General features: G+C 42.9%; 1 protein-coding gene across 3 annotated transcripts in view; it reads left to right on the forward strand.

The window, feature by feature from the left end:
- The window catches only part of LOC115208445 (equilibrative nucleoside transporter 1), a 50,753-nt gene that overhangs the window by 1,389 nt on the left and 25,898 nt on the right, over window positions 1–23,466 (forward strand). The window contains exons 1-5 of one of the 3 annotated variants that reach the window (XM_029776507.1): window positions 6,624–6,664; window positions 13,385–13,461; window positions 13,883–13,964; window positions 14,350–14,528; window positions 15,470–15,609. In XM_029776507.1, the coding sequence (XP_029632367.1) occupies window positions 13,436–13,461; window positions 13,883–13,964; window positions 14,350–14,528; window positions 15,470–15,609 (427 nt within the window). In that variant the 5' untranslated portion in view covers window positions 6,624–6,664; window positions 13,385–13,435. Of the gene's footprint in view, window positions 1–6,623; window positions 6,665–13,384; window positions 13,462–13,882; window positions 13,965–14,349; window positions 14,529–15,469; window positions 15,610–23,466 lie in introns of those variants that run through there. The other 2 variants (XM_029776509.1, XM_029776508.1) reach the window with 2 other exon arrangements.

A 23,466-nucleotide genomic window follows, 5' to 3' on the forward strand; every position in this document is an offset into this window, starting at 1 on the left:
TGCTCCCCACGGTAAGCACGGGGAGTTGGCTCAGGTCTGAACCCTGACTCTGCCAATCTCCCCGTGTGCCCCCCCTAGAAGGCCAGCATCCCTGAGTCGCCTCTTCACTGTTGACATTGAGACTGGTGTTTTGCGGGTACTATTTAATGAAGCTGTCAGTTGAGGACTTGCAAGGCATCTGTTTCTCAAACTCGACACTCTAATGTACTTGTCCTTTTGCTCAGTTGTGCACCGGGCCTCCCACTCCTCTTTCTATTCTGGTTAGAGCCAGTTTGCTCTGTTCTGTGAAGGGAGTAGTACACAGCGTTGTACGAGTTCTTAATTTTCTTGGTAATTTCTCGCATGGAATAGCCTAAATTTCGCAGAACAAGAATAAACTGATGAGTTTCAGAAGAAAGTTATTTGTTTCTGGCCATTTTGAGCCTGTAATCGAACCCACAAATGTTGATGCTCCAGATACTGAACTAGTCTAAAGAAGGCCAGTTTTATTTCTTCTTTAATCAGAACAACAGTTTTCAGCTGTGCTAACATAATTGCAAAGGGTTTTCTAATGATCAGTTAGCTTTTTAAAATGATAAACTTGGATTAGCTAACACAACGTGTCATTGGACACAGGAGTGATGGTTGCTGATAATAGGCCTCTGTATGCCTTTCCTTTCAAAAAAATGACATTTCTAAGTGACCCCAAACAAAAAATATATGTGGGATTGGAAATGATTACGTTGATGGAAGCCAAAATCTATATGCAATATTAAAGCTGATCTACCCCTTACATTTCTTTAATAAAGATACATAAAATAATAATAATAGTAAGAAGCATGGGCATGGACCACAACATAACGACAGACGTCTTCAGCAATGGAATAATAATATGGACAGACAAAGTAGGCCTACTAAATAACATCAAGTAGACAGACAAAAACAACCACATGGCCTCAGCAAAATCTACAGAAAATAAGTAGATTGAACAACAATGACTAGCTACTGATTCTGATTCATACATGATGTTTGGAGAAGGGGAGACTTGTGCTCTGAGACTGAGTGAGTGAGTGAGTGATTGAAACAGCTGCAGTGTGTCTATCTGGGGAAAGGAGAGCAGACAGAGCAGCTGGTTCTAATCCAATTGTTGCAGCAGGCTCAACAAATACTCCGCAAGTTTCTTTACAGTCAGAAGAAGTAGCCAATAGTTTTTTGGAGCACACAGCGCTTCACACCGCTTGAGTGAGAGAGATATGTGCAGGCAGCTGAAAATAACTTTTTCCCGATCACGGATAATTACAAAAAATACTCCTGTCATAAACCTATTTGGAAAATGCTGAATATTATGATACTCGTTTTGTCCGAGTACTCAGAACACCCCTACCTAAAAATACATGATCTAAGTGATTGATAGTTGGTATTCAGCAGTCTTAAAAGTATACCTTATTTACTTTGAAGAACAATGTTTTTTTGATTTTGTCAGACAGCAATAGGCAGCAGCTCTATAGAGATGAAATGATGACTTGGAATAAAATAATAAAGTCATCCAATAAAACAAATATTTTTGTCATTATTTAGCATAGCAAAAAGCATATCAAGATCCCGATATGGACCTCAGTCAAGAGCATGTGCATTGTAAATCAGACCTACCAGCTCGATTCGGTCTTATGTAGCAAAATTTGAAATTGAGTTTTTTACATTGGATAAAAGTTGAGACTCGGATCTAGAAAATTGAAAATCATATACTACAGTTGAGGAACAATGGGAAATTAATTCTGCTCTGAAAGTTGATAAACTTGTAACCTCACTTTTTTGTTGTTGTACCTGTACCCCTTTTTTCTCCCCAATTTCGTGATATCCAATTGGTAGTTACAGTCTTGTCCCATCGCTGCAACTCCCCTACGGACTCGGGAGAGGCGAAGGTCAAGAGCCATGTTACCTCCGAAACACGACCCGTCAAGCCGCACTGCTTCTTGACACACTGCTCGCTTAACCCGGAAGCTAGCCGAACCATGGGTCGAAGGAAACACTGTACAGCTGGCGACCTGAAGTCAGCGTAAATGTGCCCCGCCACCACAAGAAGTCGCTAGAGCGTGATGGGACAATGACATCCCAGCCGGCCAAACCCTCCACTAACCTGGACGACGCTGGGCCAATTGTATGCCGTTTCATGAGTCTCCCGGTCGCGGCCGGCTGCGACATAGCCAGGGATCGAACCCGGATCTGTAGTGACGCTCGTGAGGCCCGTAACCTCCCTTTTGATGAAATGGCCCTTGAATGTTTTAGTAAACCTACTGGGGACGTCTTCTTTGTCTACACCCATTCAGCATCGTTCACACACTCTTAAGCCTTAGCCCCACCCATCTCTTTAAGGATTTACATGTGAGGCCATGTACTAAACAACCAAAGATTTCATAACTAAAGGCTGGTTTATACTACGGGTGTGTTTGTAAATTCAATCTGGAGTGCCAGAGTGCGCTCTGGGTGTTGGTAAACTCAGAGAGTTGTCAGATTGTCCATTCGTAAATTCAGAGCGTTTCGCTCTCTGAGCGTTGAGAGCGCACACTGGACGTATGACTGAGGATTCGGGTTGATCCAAGTGTTCAGACCTAACAACAGCAGTCAAGCACCCAAGCTAACTGGCTAACTTGCTAGCCACTTCCAGACACAAATGAGAGAACAGCTCACTCTGACCATTTTACTTGCCCTAGCAGAGCTGGTTAGGCTGTTTCCATGTTATCCAGAGCATTGGTGACTACTGTGCTGCTGGCAACAATTGAATTACTTTTTTTTGCCAACGTTTACTGACACCGGCCATACTCTACAGGTGTTGAGCGTTTGTAAATTGGTCAGTTATTCTGTGAATTTACCAGCTACGTCTATCAACAGCTGTTGCAGTGACATCATGAACATTGTATTGAAATGGTAACTTGCATAGTGGAGGCTTTTGTTTAGACATGTAGCTAGATAGCTAAACAATCGACCATAATTCCAACTCATAAAGTTACTACCCTGCATGAATCTGCATGTAACTAACAAACCAGGTTCAGTGTTTGCGAGCTAACATTAGGCTATAACTAGCAATGCAAATAGCTCTGAAATATGAATAATATTACTACACAGATCATACACGTAATGTTAGCTAGTGAGACAGCCAGCTAAAGTGAGCTAGCTAGCTAAAAGTATGTTTTAAATTGAAATAAAAATGACTTTCTGACAAAATTAGAAACATGTAATATCTGAAAATGTAGCTAGCTAGACTATCTTACCTGTATACATGGATGGACACTTCTCCTTCTCTGTCACGGATGCCATGGTTTGAAGATGTTTGAAGTTTGAAGATGTAATCTGGAGACGTGTTTTATTCAACAGCCTTCTGTGTTTTCTCTTTTCGACTCCCTCTGCATATTTGCAGTCAAACACCATCATTTTCCCCATCTCCTTCGCTATCATACTCTAATTCCACTGGACATTCCACTGATTTCAAAACTCGGTTCTCCAGAAAGTGGAGAGAAACACTTTTGCAGTTCTACTATGTGATATATAAAAAAATCTGTGTTAGAAAGGATTACCTACACATACTGACCAGCTCATGTTATAGACAGAAGCGTGCTACATGGCAGACCAATCCAAACTCATCTCTGGACATTATCTCAGTCAATCATGGCTAGCGGAAAGGTTCCTGTCTTTTTCCATGGCTAAACCAACTAGGCTCGTAACTTAACAATTGTATTCATATTTACAGATGGCATACAAGTTTGTAATTAAGGCACATGAAAGTTTACATGTTCCAGAAGGCATTTCTGCAAAAAAACGAATTTTTACATTGAAATGGCTCTCCTGTGAAGTAGTGACGTGCGACATATGCCTAGTTTCCTGAAACGAGTCACAAATATACTATGTAGGCCTACTGTCAGTTTTTTCTTTTTTAAATAAGTTGTCCACATAAGCTTATGTCTAATGAGTCAATATCCGGCCATGCCATCCATATATTATGTCCGGAGGGAATCCACAAATGATTTGTGCATGTAAGAAAAATAGGGATTTCACATTGTCAAATTATTCAGCATGTACTGAAAACTCAGAAATCCACCAGAAAATGTGCTTTAGCGTATCAAGATCTGGATATGGACCTCAGCCAAGAGAAGTTTCATGTCTTGAATGTGCTGAGAGGACTGTGGGTTAGAAGGATACGATTCTGAGAAACCGTTGTCGCCACACAATTGACTGTGACTTCATTGTGCCATTGCTAGATATGTTTATTTATTTACCTAGTTTTAACTGTTAGTTTGTTTTGCCAATATCTCATTTGTTGTCAGGTTAAGGTTTCTTTTATTTTCAAGTCCATATCAGGAAATGTGATATTCTGAGTAATATTATATATATCTAAAATACGCATCTGGATTCAGAATTTGTCAGCATATGGTGCATGTCCACAAAACTCAAAATATGCATTGGAAATGGTCTGTATTCTCTAGAACAGTGGTTCCCAAACTGTGGAGCGAGAGCCCCCCCCCCCAACTCAGTCCGGCTTTCATCTTACTCTTAAAAGTTGTAATAGTGGAATGCACAAGGTGCAATTTTCGAAATTGGGTAGTGCATCATCAGCTTTCGTCTTGTCATGTCAGTCATTGCATACCTTTAGAGAGCTATTCATAGAAATGTCCAGATCAACTAGCCCATGTGAGCTAACATTGTTTTGCTAGGTTTTTTAGCCCACATATTTTGTAGTAATTTTCGAGTCACTCAAATATAACATGAATGCACATTAAACATGACAAAATGTATAGAATTGCAAGAAAAATAGCTTTAAACAGCACAATTTGAGCTTTCTAACTGCAACATTTTATCTGCACCCCATGACAAAATGTGTAAAAATAGACGTGGCGCACAAGCGCTCAGGCAGTGGGATGTTCCCCAATGCTGCAAGGGGGGCCTGAGTGAAAATGTTTGGGAACCCCTGCTCCAGAATTTCAAAACTGTGTCATGTAAAGATATCTCCTGGTATAGACCATTTTTGCAAAGTGCTTCCTCCTTGTTATCCACACTCATTCTCTTCTCTCTCCCTCCTCTTTCACTCCCCTCTCTCTCACCCTCTCTGTCTCTCTCTCTCTCCCCTCTCTAACTCACTCTCCCCTTTCTCTCTCTCTCTCTCTCCCTCATCCCCCTCGATTCTCTCTACTTTCTTCTTTCCCTCCCTCGACCTCCTCATCTCCCTCTTTTCGACCTTATCTCTCTCCCCATCCCTCCTTCACCCTCTCTCTCCCTCACCGTCCCCTTCCCTCACTCTCCCCTTCTTTCTCCTCCCTCCCCATCCATTCTCTCTCCCTCCTTTCCCTGCCTCCCCCTCCTCTCATCTCTCTCTCTCCCACCTCTGTCTGTCTGTTGACTCTCTTCCCTCCGTCCTCTCTCTCCCCCTCCCTCCCTCCTTCACCCTCTACCCCTCCCTCTCTCCCCCTTCCTCACTCTCCCCTTCTTTCTCTCCCTCATCCCCCTTCATTTTCTCTCCCTCCTTCTTTCCCTCCCCTCCTCTCATCTCTCACCCTCCTTCTCTCTCCTCCCCCTCCATTCTCGCTGCCTCCTTTTTCCTTGCCTCCCCCTCCTCTCACTCTCACAGACAAACAGACACAGACAGACACAGACAAACAGACACAGGCAGACAGGCAGTTAGACAAGCAGACAGACAGACACAGCCAGGCAGAGAAACAGGCAAACAGTTAGGTAGGCTGGCAGACAGACAGTATTTATTTTCAGAATTCATTCAATAATTCATAACAAGGCTCTTAGTTTCTAGAACTGCAAGAACATTGTGTCCAATGGAGGTAAAAAATAATTTTGGGTCTATTGACTTCAAATTTCATATGCCAGGTCATGACAGTCCCCCTGGTTACAAATATGTACAATATGGGAAGATTAAACCTTTTTAACGCTATCCTATGACCCCAAATTAAGTCACTTCCTGTAATCAGACAGACAGACAGACAGACAGACACAGATAGGCAGGCAGTTAGGCAGACAACCAAACCGATACAGACAGGTGGGCCGACAGGCAGTTTGGCGATAACAGAGGATGGATCAATAACATTGTTGTTACTCCACAATACTAACATAAATTACAGAGTGAAAAGAAATAAGCTTTTTGCCCTGAATACAAATCATTTTGTTTGGGGCAAATCCAACGATACACATCCCTGAGTACCATTCTTCATAATTTCAATCATGGTGGTGACTGCATGATGTTATGGGTATGCTTGTCATCAGCAATAATAATTAGCCTAACATGACAGTAGCCTAAATTATTCTTCAAAATAACCCCACTATCTTCAGCTGGAGCTCAAGCTTAGTGGTTCTCATTTGAACCCTCAATCATATTTTGTAAAGAAGATTGACAGTGTGTTTTTGCACAATATCTTAATTCAATTGGGTCTAAATACTGTAGGACATATCTGCTGACATATCTGGTAGCCTAAGTTTAAACTGATAAAATTTCCTAGATGACAAAGAACAGGCCTTTGCATACAAATGTACATTTACATTTTGGTAATTTAGCAGACGATCTTATTCTGACTTGTTGTTTATTGACTACAGCTCAGCGTTCAACACCATAGTGCTGACCCTGGGACTAAACACCTCCATCTGCAACTGGATCCTGGACTTCCTGACGGGCCGCCCCCAGGTGGTAAGGGTAGGTTTGTTAAGTCAAACGACACCGCTGGTCCTGCTCACGTTGCCCTACCCTATGCTTTGACCTCTTTCTCCCCTCTCTCTCCAGATGAAATCTTGCGACTTGTGATGGCCGGCCGCCCAACAACCTGCCCGCTTGACCCTATCCCCTCCTCTTTTCTCCAGACCATTTCCGGAGACCTTCTCCCCTACCTCACCTCGCTCATCAACTCATCCTTGACCGCTGGCTACGTCCCTTCCGTCTTCAAGAGAGCAAGAGTTGCACCCCTTCTCAAAAAACCTACACTCGATCCCTCCGATGTCTACAACTACAGACCAGTATCCCTTCTTTCTTTTCTCTCCAAAACTCTTGAGCGTGCCGTCCTTGGCCAGCTGTCTTGCTATCTCTCTCAGAATGACCTTCTTGATCCAAATCAGTCAGGTTTCAAGACTGGCCATTCAACTGAGACCGCTCTTCTCTGTGTCACGGAGGCTCTCCGCACTGCTAAAGCTAACTCTCTCTCCTTTGCTCTCATCCTTCTAGACCTATCTGCTGCATTTGATACTGTGAACCATCAGATCCTCCTTTCCACCCTCTCCGAGTTGGGCATCTCCGGCAAGGCTCACTCTTGGATTGCATCCTACCTGACAGGTCGCTCCAACCAGGTGGCGTGGCGAGAATGTGTCACGGAGGCTCTCCGCACTGCTAAAGCTAACTCTCTCTCCTTTGCTCTCATCCTTCTAGACCTATCTGCTGCATTTGATACTGTGAACCATCAGATCCTCCTTTCCACCCTCTCCGAGTTGGGCATCTCCGGCAAGGCTCACTCTTGGATTGCATCCTACCTGACAGGTCGCTCCAACCAGGTGGCGTGGCGAGAATCCATCTCCGCACCACGTGCTCTCACCACTGGTGTCCCCCAGGGCTCAGTTCTAGGCCCTCTCCTATTCTCGCTATACACCAAGTCACTTAGCTCTGTCATATCCTCACATGGTCTCTCCTATCATTGCTATGGAGACGACACACAATTAATCTTCTCCTTTCCCCCTTCTGATAACCAGGTGGCGAATCGCATCTCTGCATGTCTGGCAGACATATCAGTGTGGATGACGGATCATCACCTCAAGCTGAACCTCGGCAAGACGGAGCTGCTCTTCCTCCCGGGGAAGGACTGCCCGTTCCATGATCTCGCCATCACGGTTGACAACTCCATTGTGTCCTCCTCCCAGAGTGCTAAGAGCCTTGGCGTGACCCTGGACAACCCTGTCGTTCTCAGCTAACATCAAGGCGGTGACCCGATCCTGTAGGTTCATGCTCTACAACATTCGCAGAGTACGACCCTGCCTTACACAGAAAGCGGCGCAGGTCCTAATCCAGGTAATTGTCATTTCCCGTCTGGATTACTGCAACTTGCTGCTGGCGGGGCTCCCTGTCTGTGCCATTAAACCCTTACAACTCATCCAGAACGCCGCAGCCCGTCTGGTGTTCAACCTTCCCAAGTTCTCGCACGTCACCCCGCTCCTCCGCACACTCCACTGGCTTCCAGTTGAAGCTCGCATCTGCTACAAGACCATGGTGCTTGCCTACGGAGCTGTGAGGGGAACGGCACCTCTGTACCTTCAGGCTCTGATCAGTCCCTCCTCCCAAAGAAGGGCACTGCGTTCATCCACCTCTGGCCTGCTTGCCTCCCTACCTCTGCGGAAGCACAGTTCCCGCTCAGCCCAGTCAAAACTATTCGCTGCTCTGGCACCCCAATGGTGGAACAAGCTCCCTCACGACGCCAGGACAGCGGAGTCAATCACCACCTTCCGGAGACAGCTGAAACCCCACCTCTTTAAGGAATACCTGGGATAGGATAAAGTAATCCTATCCCTCCCACCCCCAAAAAAGATATAGATGTACTATTGTAAAGTGGTTGTTCCACTGGATATCATAAGGTGAATGCACCAACTTGTAAGTCGCTCTGGATAAGAGCGTCTGCTAAATGACGTAAATGTAAATGTAGGTAACAACACAACTGCCACACTGATCCTGAAAACACCTGGGCCCCTCATGGGTGCGTGCTTAGTCCCCTCCTGTACTCCCTGTTTCCCCATGACAGGGTAGCCAAGCACGACTCCAACACCATCATTAAGTTTGCAGACGACACAACAGTAGTAGGCCTGTTCACCGACGACAATGAAATAGCCTATAGGGAGGAGGTCAGAGACCAAAACTGGCCAATGCTGAGAACGCAATAGCACCTATGTTGTTAAAGATTAGGCTACTTAAATTATATAAAAGATTAGGCCCTTTATTAAATATTAGGCCAACCTTTTTTTGTATTAGTCTTTGAATAGGCAAGATCAACCACAATTGCTCATCACTTAAGATTCTCTAAGAGTTAGCCTAGCCATGATCTGGCTACTATTCATCTCAGTTTGGATTAAAAAAGATTAGGAGGGCCTCCCTCATGATTTTAGGTTTTCTTTCAAAAAAGCTCTACTTGCTTTCACAAAAACTTGTACTGCATGTACCTTTTATTCAATAGGGCAAATGTTATTTTGCTTGGGTGAGGCATTCGTCCATCGTTGAGCTTACACATTTTGATATTTCACAAGGACTGCCACCTGTCTTTGCAACGCAACCCCTCATACCTATTTCTTTCTGATATCACATGGGATCTTATCCAGAGTTAAATTCCTTAATGTAGGCCTAACTCCTAGCTTAACCTCACACAGCTTTCACTCAACTCAAACCTGCCAGCAACATCATTCCATGCTGTTGCGTCAGACATGACTACTCCTACTGACTTGAGATAGTTGTATATGTTTGATTTGGAGCTAAGGTCTGTGTAAATACAACTGCGACAGGAAAATGTATGTAGAATTATGCAACATTGATGCCTTGCAGGTCATGGTACAGTGTACTGTGTGCTGTAGACCAACAATGCATTCGGATTTTAGTGCACAGTTCATGTGTTTTTAAGAGAGAGCTTTCCTGATTTTGCACAGTGTAGACAAGGCTATACGTAGGCTATTGGTTGACCAAATGATAGTGGACTCTATACTCCTTTGCTTGCCGTGTAATGTTTAGAGGCTTGGAGGGTAGGGTTATTGCGTTTATACACCTAAACTATTTGTTTAGATTTTTACATCTGCATCCTGTCTGACTGATCAATATAGCCTAGCCTACTACATGCACAGTACTTTTGCGCAACACATAATTGTCTTGATACATGTGTAGCACGGCATATGTGAGTGCTCTACTGCTGACGCTCAAGTCCCGTAGGTGCAGGGAGTAGAGCACTTGCCTCTGCACCACAGGATCATATAGGATTGAGCCCCCTTTAGCTGCTCTAACTCTCTCTACACAGACAGCATTCTACTCAAATTCTACTTACATGTTAATCTGATCATCACTTGACCTGCATCACTCAGACATGCCAGGGTCCTGAATGATGATGTGTATTGAAGGCAAATTGTCTATTCTCCCAGGGGGGTTTAGGGGTGATAATAAGGTAAGACAAGCCTAAACCCAGTCTACAATGTAGGCTAAAACAATCTGTCACGACTTCCGCCGAAGTCGGTCCCTCTCCTTGTTCGGGCGGCGTTCTGCGGTCGATATCACCAGCCTTCTAGCCATCGCCCGATCCACTTTTCATTTTCCATTTGGTTTGTCTTTGTTTTACACACCTGGTTTCAATTCCCCAATTACATGTTCATTATTAAACCCTCTGTTTTCCCCATGGTTTTTGTGCGTGTTTGTTTTATTTATTTCAGTCCTTTTGTGTGGGCTTGGTATTACTTAATGTATTTGGTAATTTTGAGTAAGGTTACTTTTATTACTCATCTCTGCTGTCCTGCACCTGACTCCTCTGCACCAGCTAGACCCAGACTATTACAGAAACACGCACCTCTAAATGGAGTCAGCAGGAGCAGACAACCCCCCTTATGCAGTCGAGGAATGCGTCCAGCAGCATGCGACCATGTTGCAACATCTCGGCACCGCCATGGATCGCGTGCTGCAGACGATGGACCGATGGGAGAGAGGAGGAGACAGCCACCACCCCTCCTTCACCCGGTCCTAGTGGGATTCGGCTCACGCTCCCGAGGGAGTATGATGGGACAGCTGCCAGATGCCAGGCGTTCCTACTCCAGCTGGAACTCTACCTGGCGACCGTCCACCCAGCTCCTTCGGGATGTGAGAGCGTGTCCGCCCTCGTCTCCTGTCTCTCAGGGAAAGCCCTGGAGTGGGCCAACGCCGTATGGGGGGAAGGAGAAGCAATGTTGTACCATTACGCGGAGTTCACCCATCGCTTTCGGGCAGTTTTTGACCACCCGCCTGAGGGCGGCGGGTGAACGTCTGTTCCACTTGAGGCAGGGGACGAGGAGCGCACAGGAGTTCGCCTTGGACTTCCGGACCCTGGCCGCCAGCGCGGGATGGAAGGACAGGGCCCTGATCGATCACTACCGGTGCAGTCTGCGCAAGGACGTCCATCGGGAGTTGGCCTGCAGGGATACCACTCTGACGTTTGACCAGCTGGTGGACCTGTCCATCCGGCTGGATAACCTGCTGGCTACCCACGGACATCTGGATCAGGGCCTGTCAGTTCCATCCCCCAGCACCACCGCTCCGATGCCCATGGAGCTGGGAGGTGCAGCATGTATTGCAACCGGAGGAGGGGCCGTTCCCTGTACCATCTGTGGCCACAGAGGTGCTGGGGAGGTTCCTCTGGAAGTCGAGACAGCAGGCAGGGCACTCTCGTGTCACCCCAGGTAAGTCTGCACCAGGCTCACTCAGAGCCCCCTGTTGCTCACATGTTTTTGTTTATACATTTTCCTGAGTTTTCCCCGCATTCCCAGCATAAGGCGCTCGTAGATTCAGGCGCAGCTGGGAATTTTATTGACAGAGCATTTGCCCATAGTTTAGAGATCCTTATTCTTCCTGTGGACATGCCCTTCCCTGTGCACGCCCTTGATAGTCGACCATTAGGGTCAGGGCTAATTAGGGAGGCCACCGCTCCACTGGGCATGGTGATGCAGGAGGGTCACAAGGAGAGAATTCGTTTTTTCCTTATTGATTCTCCTGCGTTTCCAGTGGTGCTGGGCCTACTCTGGTTGGCCTGTCATGACCCCACTATTTCGTGGCAACAGAGGGCTCTCAAGGGGTGGTCACAAAAGTGCTCGGGGAGGTGTTTGGGGTTTTTGCTGTTTGGGGTTTTAGCCTGGGTTTCTGTACAGCACTTTGAGATATCAACTGATGTAAGAAGGGCTATATAAATAAATTTGATTTGATTTGATACTGTCACGACTTCCGCCGAAGTCGGTCCCTCTCCTTGTTCGGGCGGCGTTCAGCGGTCAACGTTTCATTTTCCATTTGTTTTGACTGTGTTTTAGACACCTGATTTCAATTCCCCAATTACATGTTAATTATTTAACCCTCTGTTTCCCCATGGTTTTTGTGCGTGTTTGTTTTATGTATTTCGGTCCTTTTGTGTGGGCTTGGTATTACTTAAAGTTACTTTTATTACTCATCTCTGCTGTCCTGCGTCTGACTCCTCTGCACCAGCTACACCGAGACCATTACACAATCAGTTTAGTGAGTTGATGAGTTGCATTGTGCTTTTGTTGCATTTGCTAACCAGAGGAACACAAGACCTAGGCTAAATTTGAGAAAAGGAGACGGTTTTTAAAGAAAAAAGGTCTGTGAACATGCATGCATGAGAGAGGGAGGGACAGAGAGAGCTACACCCAGACCATTACAGGACAGAGGGAGGGACAGAGAGAGAGAGGGAGGGACAGAGAGAGAGCGATAGAGAGAGACAGGGAGGTGTGGTTCTCATTGATTTCACCCCAGAGACACAGGGCAATGAAAAAGGTGAAGGAAGGAAGTTATTGATAAGGTTGGATTGCACATTGTTAGAATGAACACAGTAGGCTACCTTGTGAGATGCTATAGCCTACAGATCCCAATTGAAAATGTAATGAGGCCCATACAGCAGATAGAGAAAAATAATGTAGCTTATTCATTTTAAGTTGTTATTCTTTTGATACATCACAGCTCTCTTCCCCGTAGTGTGGGGAATATGGAAAAGCGTGTCGGGAGGCTGTGGGGCAGAGTAGACATTAAGATAGCTCCAGTTAGTCACTATAAGGCGCTGAAACGCACACATAGTTGCGCTGGGAGGAGTGAAGGCTTCCCAGATTTTGGGAGGAGTCAACATCTGAGTTCTTAGAATGTCCATTAGCCTACCTCTCAATTTAAAAAAATAAGAAGATCTTGACAACTGTCTAGGAAATGGGTAGTTGATGATACTGAGTCTGTTGCTGTAACTTTTTTATCATTATCACATTGCATGATGCTCTCTCTGTCTAATGCCTCGATGTTTGGTAATATTAAGAATATCAATCTTACATTGTACAGGAGCAAAAAAAACTGTAGCCTAGGCTATTAGTCAGTATGCTACTGAATTGCATCCAAAGAGTCAGCAGATCTTCATTTCAGGCATTCAATTGAAGTTTCAGCACTGTGGAAATGTAGTCTAACCCTAGTTTTCAGATCTCATAGCCCCATATTCATTAAAATATTATTTTTTATTCCACTAACCCAGTGTAAGTTCCTAAAACCCTCTTTGTCTTTTTTCTCTAACGTAGTTGATAAAATAACAGGCAATAATATGAGTTTGTTTTCTTGTAATTCCTTGACATGACTAAAGGGAAAAAACATGAAATGTGTTTCAATCCAACCCATTTCTTTCAGGTTTGGTGCTGAAGTGTGGAAAAGGGTGATAGTAATCATTCAAGATAAATAATGTCCGTCCACGAGCCAAAAGACAAGTGAGTAGCAGCCTCCTTTATGTGTTCAATGTGTTTGGTGACATTTTCACAATGCGCCCTCAGATACAGTATCAAGTTTCTGTAACACACTTGGTTACTTCTTTGCACCAAATGATAATGTAACCTCTATGTTAGCCTTTGGATTGGAAGTGTGTTACGAGTTCCCCTAAGGGAGTTAACTCTTTAGGGACTGTGGTTAGCGTGCTCACCTTGAGGTCAGTCAGACGTCCAGGGTTCCCCCAGTGGTTTCACATAGTCCCGCAGAAATTACTAATTGAATCCCCCACATTTTGTATCATAACATTCAAGTAATTACCATTCTACCTTTATAATTTCTGTGGGCCTACATAATATGGCTTGTTTTTGTCAAATTACAAATAAAGTCTGTAACCCTAGTTTCCTCTCCTCTGTCATCCAACAGAAACAATGGCGTATGGCTGATCTTTTTCATGCTGGGCTTAGGAACTCTCCTGCCATGGAACTTCTTTATGACAGCCACCATGGTAGAGCACACAATATTGTTTTATCATCTACTTTAAGAGTGTGAATAATTAAAGAATACATTTCAATGATACAATGCCTGTATCCATTTCTAAATGTCTCAAGTCTTACTTTTCAGATCTTCTTGATAGCCAATGATAATTAACAAAAATACTGATAACCCCTAATCTACTCATTATAATAATTAATGATGGTTTTAAATTAAATAGCATTTTATAGCATGCTCAAAGTGCTTTAGATAATAGAATATTTTATACATTATTGTATTTCATCCACTAAAAATGGATAGCACCCACAAAGGAGATGCATGGCAGACATGTTGCGCCAGAACTATCACCACACATCAGCAATTAACAAAAATTAAGTGGCTGTCCTCTTTCTCTACAGTATTTTACCAGCCGTCTCAGAGACCCCTCCCAAATGGGCACCAACCTGTCAGGCAATGGGACTGGGGGAGAAGGGGACAACCGTAGCCTTTTGGAAGCCAAGTTCAATAACGTAATGACACTTTGTGCCATGGTGCCTTTACTGGCCTTCACCTGTCTCAACTCAGTCCTGCATCAAAGGTTTGTCCACCACCCCACCCACATATTTCCTAATGCATTAAAGTCCTACTCCAAAAGTTACATCTTGAAGACACACTACAGCTATCTTTTAACTTTTCCTGTTGAAAAACAATATACCAAGTATAAATGCAGTCATGTACACACACAAGGGCAAGATGGGTCCCGTTATGTCTGGCGAAAACCAAACACTGCATTCCACAGTAAGAACCTCATACCAACAGTCAAGCATGGTGGTGGTAGTGTGATGGTGTGGGGTTGCTTTGCAGCCTCAGGACCTGGAAGACTTGCCTTAATAGAAGGAACCATGAATTCTGCTCTGTATCAGAGAATTCTACAGGAGAATGTCAGGCCATCCGTCTGTGAGCTGAAGCTAAAGCGTAGTTTCGGTCGTGCAGCAAGACAATTATCCAAAACACACAATCAAGTCTATGTGAAAATTGCTAAAAAGCATCAAATGTGAAGTTTTGGCCCTCTCATTGGCTAGAATGGTCCCACCTGATCTCTCCTCCTCCCGCCTGCCTTCCATCTTTGAGGACATATATTTCCATTATTAGAGCAGTCACTAGAAGTATCTTGCAAATATAATAGACAATCTTTGACTGGAGTAGGACTTTAATCTTTTGCTGGACTTCTAATATGATCATGTGTGCATGTATTGAGCAGGCATGTTTAGATTTCCTTTGGGGTTCAACTTAGACGATTGTGCCCTTTTTACACTATCGTGCCGACCCAAGCTGCACTGTACTAGAGCAGATATTTTCTTTTCACATTGTCCTTTCTAGCACGGTTCCAGCAACTACAGTGGATGCGTAGCCAGGCCATTGCATTTCAGCTTGGCCCACCTCTGCTCTGTAGTGTGAAAAGTGTACTAGGCAGGAGAAACACTTGTAATAAGCTTAAGATTGACCTTAAATATTTCACTCCAACTCTCTAACTCACAGGATTCCTCAGAAGTTTCGGATCATGGGCAGCCTGGCAGTGATTTTGGTGGTGTTTCTTCTGACAGCCATTTTGGTTAAAATAGAGATGGCACCCCTCCCCTTTTTCACGTTGACCATGATCAAGATTGTCATCATAAACTGTGAGTTTTTCCAGCCTTTCTAGTGTCCCTTTTTTGCCTCCTTCCTCCCCCTTTTTAACGTGTCAAATCTTTTCCCCTTCAATCCTCTGAGTTGTCCTGAAAGTAGAACTAGGCCTCAGCACCCTCACCCTCATACTACAGTATGTCTTTATTTAAGACTTTACATGTTGGTCATTAGCAGACGCTCTTATCCAGGGTGACTTACAGTCAGTGCATTCAACTAAGGTAGATAGAACAACCACATATCACAGTCATTGCAAATAATAACATTCCTCAATAAAGCATCTATCAGTAAAATCAGTGCTAGTAAGATAAGACAAGTGTTAGTGCAAGAATGACAAGTACAACAGTAAGGTATTCGTTTTTGGGGGGAATTCACAACGCAGGTGGTTGTGGAAAATGGGCTCGTGGTAATGTCTGGAGTGGAATAGGTGGGATGTGTCGTGGAATATTCTAATCAAGTGAGAGAGACTTTGTCATTTATTCAAACAATCATATTATTCAATATCGATTAATTATTGCAATAGTGAGCTTGGTCGACCTCACACCCTTGAGTGTTGGACCGAGTAACCTAACCTTTACACAAATGCAGAATACTATATATAGCTGACACTAAAAATGCTTAGTCATGATTGGATCCACACATCCCATGCAGATTGGGGCATCATAAGCCACTCTGGGTTCATCCTGTCATTATCTGCACGTGGGTTGTTGTCTTAACCCCACCCTGATTTAGTTTCCCAGATGCAAGAATGATTTTGAGACAATGAGGGATTGTTCTACTTCTAAGCTATCTCTAGTAAAACACATTCTTGTCTATGTAATGCAGTCTTTAACTAATTTGTCAGCTCAAGCCATCTCTGGTGACCATACGCCCAGATTAGCGGAGTGGAGACCATAAAAACACAGAGACTAGTAGAACAGAAATGTCTTACTATTAGTTAAATATTAATTGTTAACCATTAATATCAAATAAATCAGGTAAATACATAATTTTTCCTCACAGATGTCATCAAACACATGTTTGATGCCATTCCATTTACGCCGTAGCAGCCATTATTATAAGCCATCCTCCCCACAGCAGCCTCCACTCCACCTCCAACTAGCAGGATAACTATAACTGAGTTTAGCTTTATTTCAGTATACAGTATATGGCAGCTAAAAGCTGAATTGCGTGTACAGGCAGTTCAAGAAAAATAAATCAGGCTAATTATGAAAATAAAGAGGTCTGAAGAGATCATGGACCAGAGAGTTGTTTGGATGTATGAGCGAAGGAAGCATCGATGGTCTGAGTGGTGGAAGCATCTCGATCACAGCTGGTCGGAGTCAGAGACAGACAGGTCAGTAGCTTCAGCTGCGCACCTTGTCATGCTCCTTTGTAGACATTTAGCTGGCTAGTCTTGCACTACCACTTGTGTAGCACTCACTTGGGTAATGCCACTGCTGCTATTAGGATGCATACATATGTTCAATCTTAATTTGACCCCTTTCGTCACAGGAGGATTTTTAATTATGGAATATGTCAAATCGCCACCATGAGGCAGCTGGAAGCGGTGTTTGTAGGATATACAGTAAAATAACTTGGGACTGCAGGTCCACTGGGCGTTAGTTCAAGTAACCTATCTGGGCTACGTGCAGGCTACAGTGCGCCCTTGTAAATTCTTATGGATTATAATAAATTGATAATTTTGTAGATGTATTTTTCGATTGGGAAAATATTTTTATATATGTATTTTTTATGTTTTATTATTCAATCAATTGTCGTGAATTTTTATAATCACTTCTATTTTCAGTCGATTAAAATTTGGTCATGTCACTTGATTACTGCCTTTTGTATCTACCTTTCTAATTACTTTTAGAGTTTGGGATTTACAAATGTGTGCTTTTTTTGTGCAAATTTGCTCTGTGAGAATATCTAAGGGGCTTTGTTACGGGAATTTTCGAATCCCAAGGATAATAATTAACAATCAATAAGCCTTGACTAATCCCCAAGGTTTGTAAAACACTGGGTTGCGTCCCACCTACTCAACAGCCAGTGTAATCCCGTTGCGCGTTATTCAAATACCTTAGAAATGCTATTACTTCAATTTCTCAAACATATGACTATTTTACACCATTTTAAAGACAAGACTCTCGTTAATCTAACCACACTGTCCAATTTCAAAAAGGCTTTACAACGAAAGCAAAACATTAGATTATGTCAGCAGAGTACCCAGCCAGAAATAATCAGACACCCATTTTTCAAGCTAGCATATAATGTCACATAAACCCAAACCACAGCTAAATGCAGCACTAACCTTTGATGATCTTCATCAGATGACACACCTAGGACATTATGTTATACAATACATGCATGTTTTGTTCAATCAAGTTCATATTTATATAAAAAAACAGCTTTTTACATTAGCATGTGACTAGCATGTGACTAGCATTCCCACCGAACACTTCCGGTGAATTTACTAAATTACTCACGATAAACGTTCACAAAAACATAACAATTATTTTAAGAATTATAGATACAGAACTCCTATATGCACTCGCTATGTCCGATTTTAAAATGGCTTTTCGGTGAAAGCACATTTTGCAATATTCTAAGTAGATAGCCCGGCATCACAGGGCTAGCTATTTAGACACCCACCAAGTTTAACCCTCACCAAAGTCAGATTTACTATAAGAAAAATGTTATTACCTTTGCTGTTCTTCGTCAGAATGCACTCCCAGGACTTCTACTTCAATAACAAATGTTGGTTTGGTCCCAAATAATCCATAGTTATATCCAAATAGCGGCGTTTTGTTCTTGCGTTCAAGACACTATCCGAAGGGTAAATAAGGGTGACGCGCCCGACGCATTTCGTGACAAAAAAATTCTAAATATTCCATTACCGTACTTCGAAGCATGTCAACCGCTGTTTACAATCAATTTTTATGCCATTTTTCTCGTAAAAAAGCGATAATATTCCGACCGGGAGTGGTTGTTTTCGTTCAAAGAGAGAGAAAGTAAACATGGTGTCAGCTCGGGCACGTGCGCCCCAGTCTCATTGTCCTCTGATAGACCACTTACCAAAGGCGCTAATGTTTTTCAGCCAGGGGCTGGAATTACATCATTCAGCTTTTTCCCGGGTTCTGAGAGCCTATGGGAGCCGTAGGAAGTGTCACGTCATGCCAGAGATCCCCTGTTTTGGTTAGAGATGATCAAGAAGGCCATGAAATGGTCAGAGAGAGCGCTTCCTGTTTGGAATCTTCTCAGGTTTTGGCCTGCCAAATGAGTTCTGTTATACTCACAGACACCATTCAAACAGTTTTAGAAACTTGAGGTTGTTTTCTATCCAAATCAAACAATTATATGCATATTCTAGTTACTGGGCAAGAGTAGTAACCAGATTAAATTGGGTACGTTTTTTATCCGGCCGTGCAAATACTGCCCCCTAGCCCCAACAGGTTAAGAATAATTAGGCAAGGACTCAGCTTTCTGCAAAAGGTCTGTACAGTTTATTCAGAGAACGTTCTAAAGTCAAAAATTAAGACTCAGTCTTTTATAATACAAACACTTTCTTATCTTTAGACCACTCCCTTCTCCAACAACCAGTACTTTTCCACTCACCACAAAGAACAATAAGAACTTGCCACATTCTTCAAGGCTTTCACCTCCCATCCCCCTTTATGACCCTCTTGGTTTGAAACCTATACAATGTTTTTCTTTTACCTAAACCACAACTTCACTCAGTTTACATCCCTACTAAGGAATATAACCTCAAAGCTTTACAATCCTAACCGATCTCCCCATATGCTAATTTTATCATCCCATTATTCCTAAACCTATCTCCCTATTCTATAATAACAGAGTGGAACAGTTAAGTCATTATTCTAACACATACAAATTATCTTAACAATCCACCCCTTGACTAAATGTTACACTCTGATACTTCAATTTTTATAAAAAATTAAATCATACCAAATCAAACCATTAAATGTATATACATAATTTGCTCATCGATGTCTGTTTAATACTACTTCCAATCATAACTCTTCTGGTCAGGATTTTTTATCATGATCTTCATTGAATAAACAGTCTCTAAACATTGAAAATTGTCTCATTAAGTTCCGGCTCCTCAGAATTGAATGTGACAACGGTGTCCATCAGGTCTAGATCTGTATCTCATTCAGACTCTGTGATGGGTCCGTACCTCATCATCTGTTGAGTCACTGCATTCTCCAACGCCTTACTCACCAAACCTCGGACACAGGGAATAAAACAACAACCACATAATACCAGCATACCCATACAAACAAAATCGCCCCCACAATAGTAGCTACTATAGTTTTCCATTTGCCAAACATTTTATCAAACCATCCGGTCATAGATGTATTCACCCCTGAGTTTTCAGCCCATTCTTCACTTAGTGCAGTTAACCCAGCCAAGGCTCTAGTTACAGTCCCCTCTGGTGATGTATTATTTGGAATAAAAGTACAGCAATGACCCCCCCCCCCCACCATTCTACAAACCCCGCCCTTCTCTGCCAATAACATATCAAGAGCCAACCTATTTTGCCAAGTCATGAGGGAGGTGGTGGCTAATTGGTCAGAGATTCCCTTCACTGCATCTCTAGTTTGATTTACAAATCTTTGCTGATTATAATAGATATAGTTTATCCAATCCACATTCTTATTTATCGTAACCCACCAAAAGAAAGTAGTTGTGAACCCTTCACCTATTTGATTCAAAGCCTTGTATTCATCTGGTACCCCTCTAGGGATCCCTATGGATCCATCCATATGGGGCTACCCTCATCTAAAACCAGACCTCTCTTATTTCTTACTATTTTACTCACCACTGGCCTTTGATGACTAATCCCTACTGGTTGAACCAATAACACCGGGGCGCATGTACCTACCCACTCTTTTGGTAACATCTGCCTTATGCGTCCTTGGTCGGAACATGCCCACCATACATCAGTTATAGGTGCAGTAAGGTTAAGAATCTTCTCCTGTACTTCCGAATCTAAGTCTGTCACATTCACTACTGTCTTACATCCATTAAAATATCCCAAATCCCTACTGCCATTCCTGTGTCTATAACACTGATACTCTCCAGGAGTTAGAGTGAACTGAGGTGGATTGGCTGCACTCTTTAATCTGGCCAACCCCATCCCTGTACAGTTTACCTCCTCCTGATTAGATCCTAAGTCTAACACACAAGAGAGCATAGTCTGTGGCATTGGAGCCGTCAACATAGTTGGTCACCCAGTAGAACATGCGTAACAATTAGTTTGGCCCAGAGCCCTAGCCGTGTAATTCATCCATTTTAACCAGAGATTTTCATCTGGTATCCCTTCTATCTCCCCTTGGTTCCTTTCTTGGAGAAGGAAATCCTTCACATCAGGTAGACTAGTGGAACCAAAGTATTTTCCACCTGAATTATCAATTCCTAATAACGGATTTACTACGGGGTCTATCACTGTAGTGTCTGTCAACTGAAATGATATGCAGGTATCCTTGCCATACTCATCAGCACATGCCATATACATCATTTGCATGTCATTACTAGTTACATTTTGTATAGTTACTACTATCCCCAACATACATGAGGGAATATCCTTATTCCGTTCCAACACCCCACCGTGCAGTCCATTTCCAAATATTAGTCTCATATTCCCTTCCCCCTGTGTGTTTAAACACCTGGGACCAGGAACACATAGACCTAGTTGGTTGACACAGATATAAGGGAGTGTTGTCATCATTTATCTCATTATAACAGTGCCCCCCCCCCCCCCCCCCCCCCGTTAGTCATATTTAGTATCCTCATCTTAAACCTTGCGTTTTGTCCTTCTCTAACCCCTATTTTATAGGTTACTCTTCCTTGCCTGTCCTTATTTTGAGTAGTTTGTCTTTTGCTTCTCAAAAATTGTAGAGATTCAGTACGATTTATGCCGACTGATGGTGGATCTGGATGTATCAAAAATATTATTAATACTATGATGCAGATTAGGGTCCCCCATATTCCCAAAAACCACCAACCCTCTTCTGCCTGTAGCCTATCTGCACGGAATCACCCCATACTCACACTCTAGGAGCACACACAGTGATGATAGGTCGGGTTGGGGAATCTTCGTTAAGGAGGTAACCCCCGAACCCTATTGGTACTCGGTTCTTCTCCTAACTCTGTGTGTGATCAGTAGTGCTTGTATGTGTTCCTACCTTCTTGCAGTGGGTAACGTGGACCCAAGTGGCTCTCTCAGCTATTCTAATGGCAAAGGCGGTAGTTAACAGAACCTGGTAGGGTCCTTCCCAACAGGGCTGTTTCCAGTCTTTCCTCCTCAGGGACTGGATCCACACCCAGTCTCCAGGCTGTATTGCGTAAATCACCTTCTCCTGTAATTCACCTGTTGGACACAAAATCTTGGACATACGGGTATGGTTAACAAACAGTCTTCTCATGTGTTCTGCTAGTATATCTTCAACTTCTATGTCTGCTTGTTCTAATCTCCCCAACTCTGGCATTCTATAGGCTCTGCCTGATTAGCTAAATTGTATTCCATTATTTAAATAAATAGATCCTAGTATACCACTCTAGGGATTATATCTTGACCTATTATTTTAGCTACCATAATCATGTCCACCAAGTAAGTTGGTAACGCTTCTACCCATTACTATTCTTATCGATTATTGCTAAACACCCTTCTTTCCCTCACTCTGGAATAGGTTATAACATATATCAATGAAGTCCATTTCTAATTGCTGGAATGGATATTCTACCTGAGGGGTATTCTCCCAGTGGTGCTCATCCTCTACCTTGATGATTTTTCTATGCACATCTAACACACCTTGAACAAAACATTTTTTGTAAGTAATTTGTTATCACTTATGCTACGAAATGTTACCTAATTCTTTCCATCAATGTTACCTAATTCTTTCCATCATCCCGCCTGTTGATACATGGCTTTGCCCATGCATCAATATTGCTGCATATCTAAACAATGACTTAGGTAGTATGGGCAACTTATCCTTATACCAAATTCCCTCAGTATAGACAGCTCCTAACTTTTCCCATTTAGAAATCTCCTTTACTGGTGCTCTAGACTGACTATCTTTTAGTGGGGTTTTATCTATGTTTACTTCCTTTTTCAAATATTGCTGTGTTGGTGTCTGTGGTTTAAAGCTTGTCTTTTTCTTTTCTTTATCTGCCTTTCTGTTGCTATTGCTAATTTTATCCATCTCTTTAATAGGAACCTCACACTTACAAATAGCTAACTTCTCTGGTAAAAGTACATAATCTAATAAATTCAAAATCAACTGAGCATGTGTAATAGGTTTACCAGAAGTGGTTACCATTCCTCTTATGGCAGAATTCCCAACTGGGGCTGCTCTCTTGGCCAAAACCTTGGAGAATTGCACTATGTATCACTTTCTCTAATTACACCCCCCTCTACCAAGTCTTCAAAGGTGGGAGTAATCTATTTTATGGCCTCAGGCTTTCTTTGGGATGACAACCACATTCAACAGAATCATTCAACAGGTTATCTATACATAACCTGGAGTTCAGGATTGGAATAAATGCCTGCTCTCCCGACATCTCATGTTTCCAAACCAATGGAGCAGACAGTCTTCCCACTGTCTGATATCCAGAAGTTGAACAACCAAAATCTTTTCTTCATTTGTTCTTACTCCTTCAGACTTAAAATATATCCTAAATACTTAAAATAAGTATACCATTATTAAACGTATTCTTGCTAACTTAATAACCTTGTTCAACAACAACAAAATATAATAATACTTATTATATCAATTTCACAGCCTTGTTGTCCTCAATATCTTACACTGCCATCTCATGTGCTTAAATTACAGATATGTCTAAGAACT

Source organism: Salmo trutta, chromosome 14, assembly GCF_901001165.1.
Source record: "Salmo trutta chromosome 14, fSalTru1.1, whole genome shotgun sequence".
Classification (NCBI taxonomy): Eukaryota; Metazoa; Chordata; class Actinopteri; order Salmoniformes; family Salmonidae; genus Salmo; species Salmo trutta.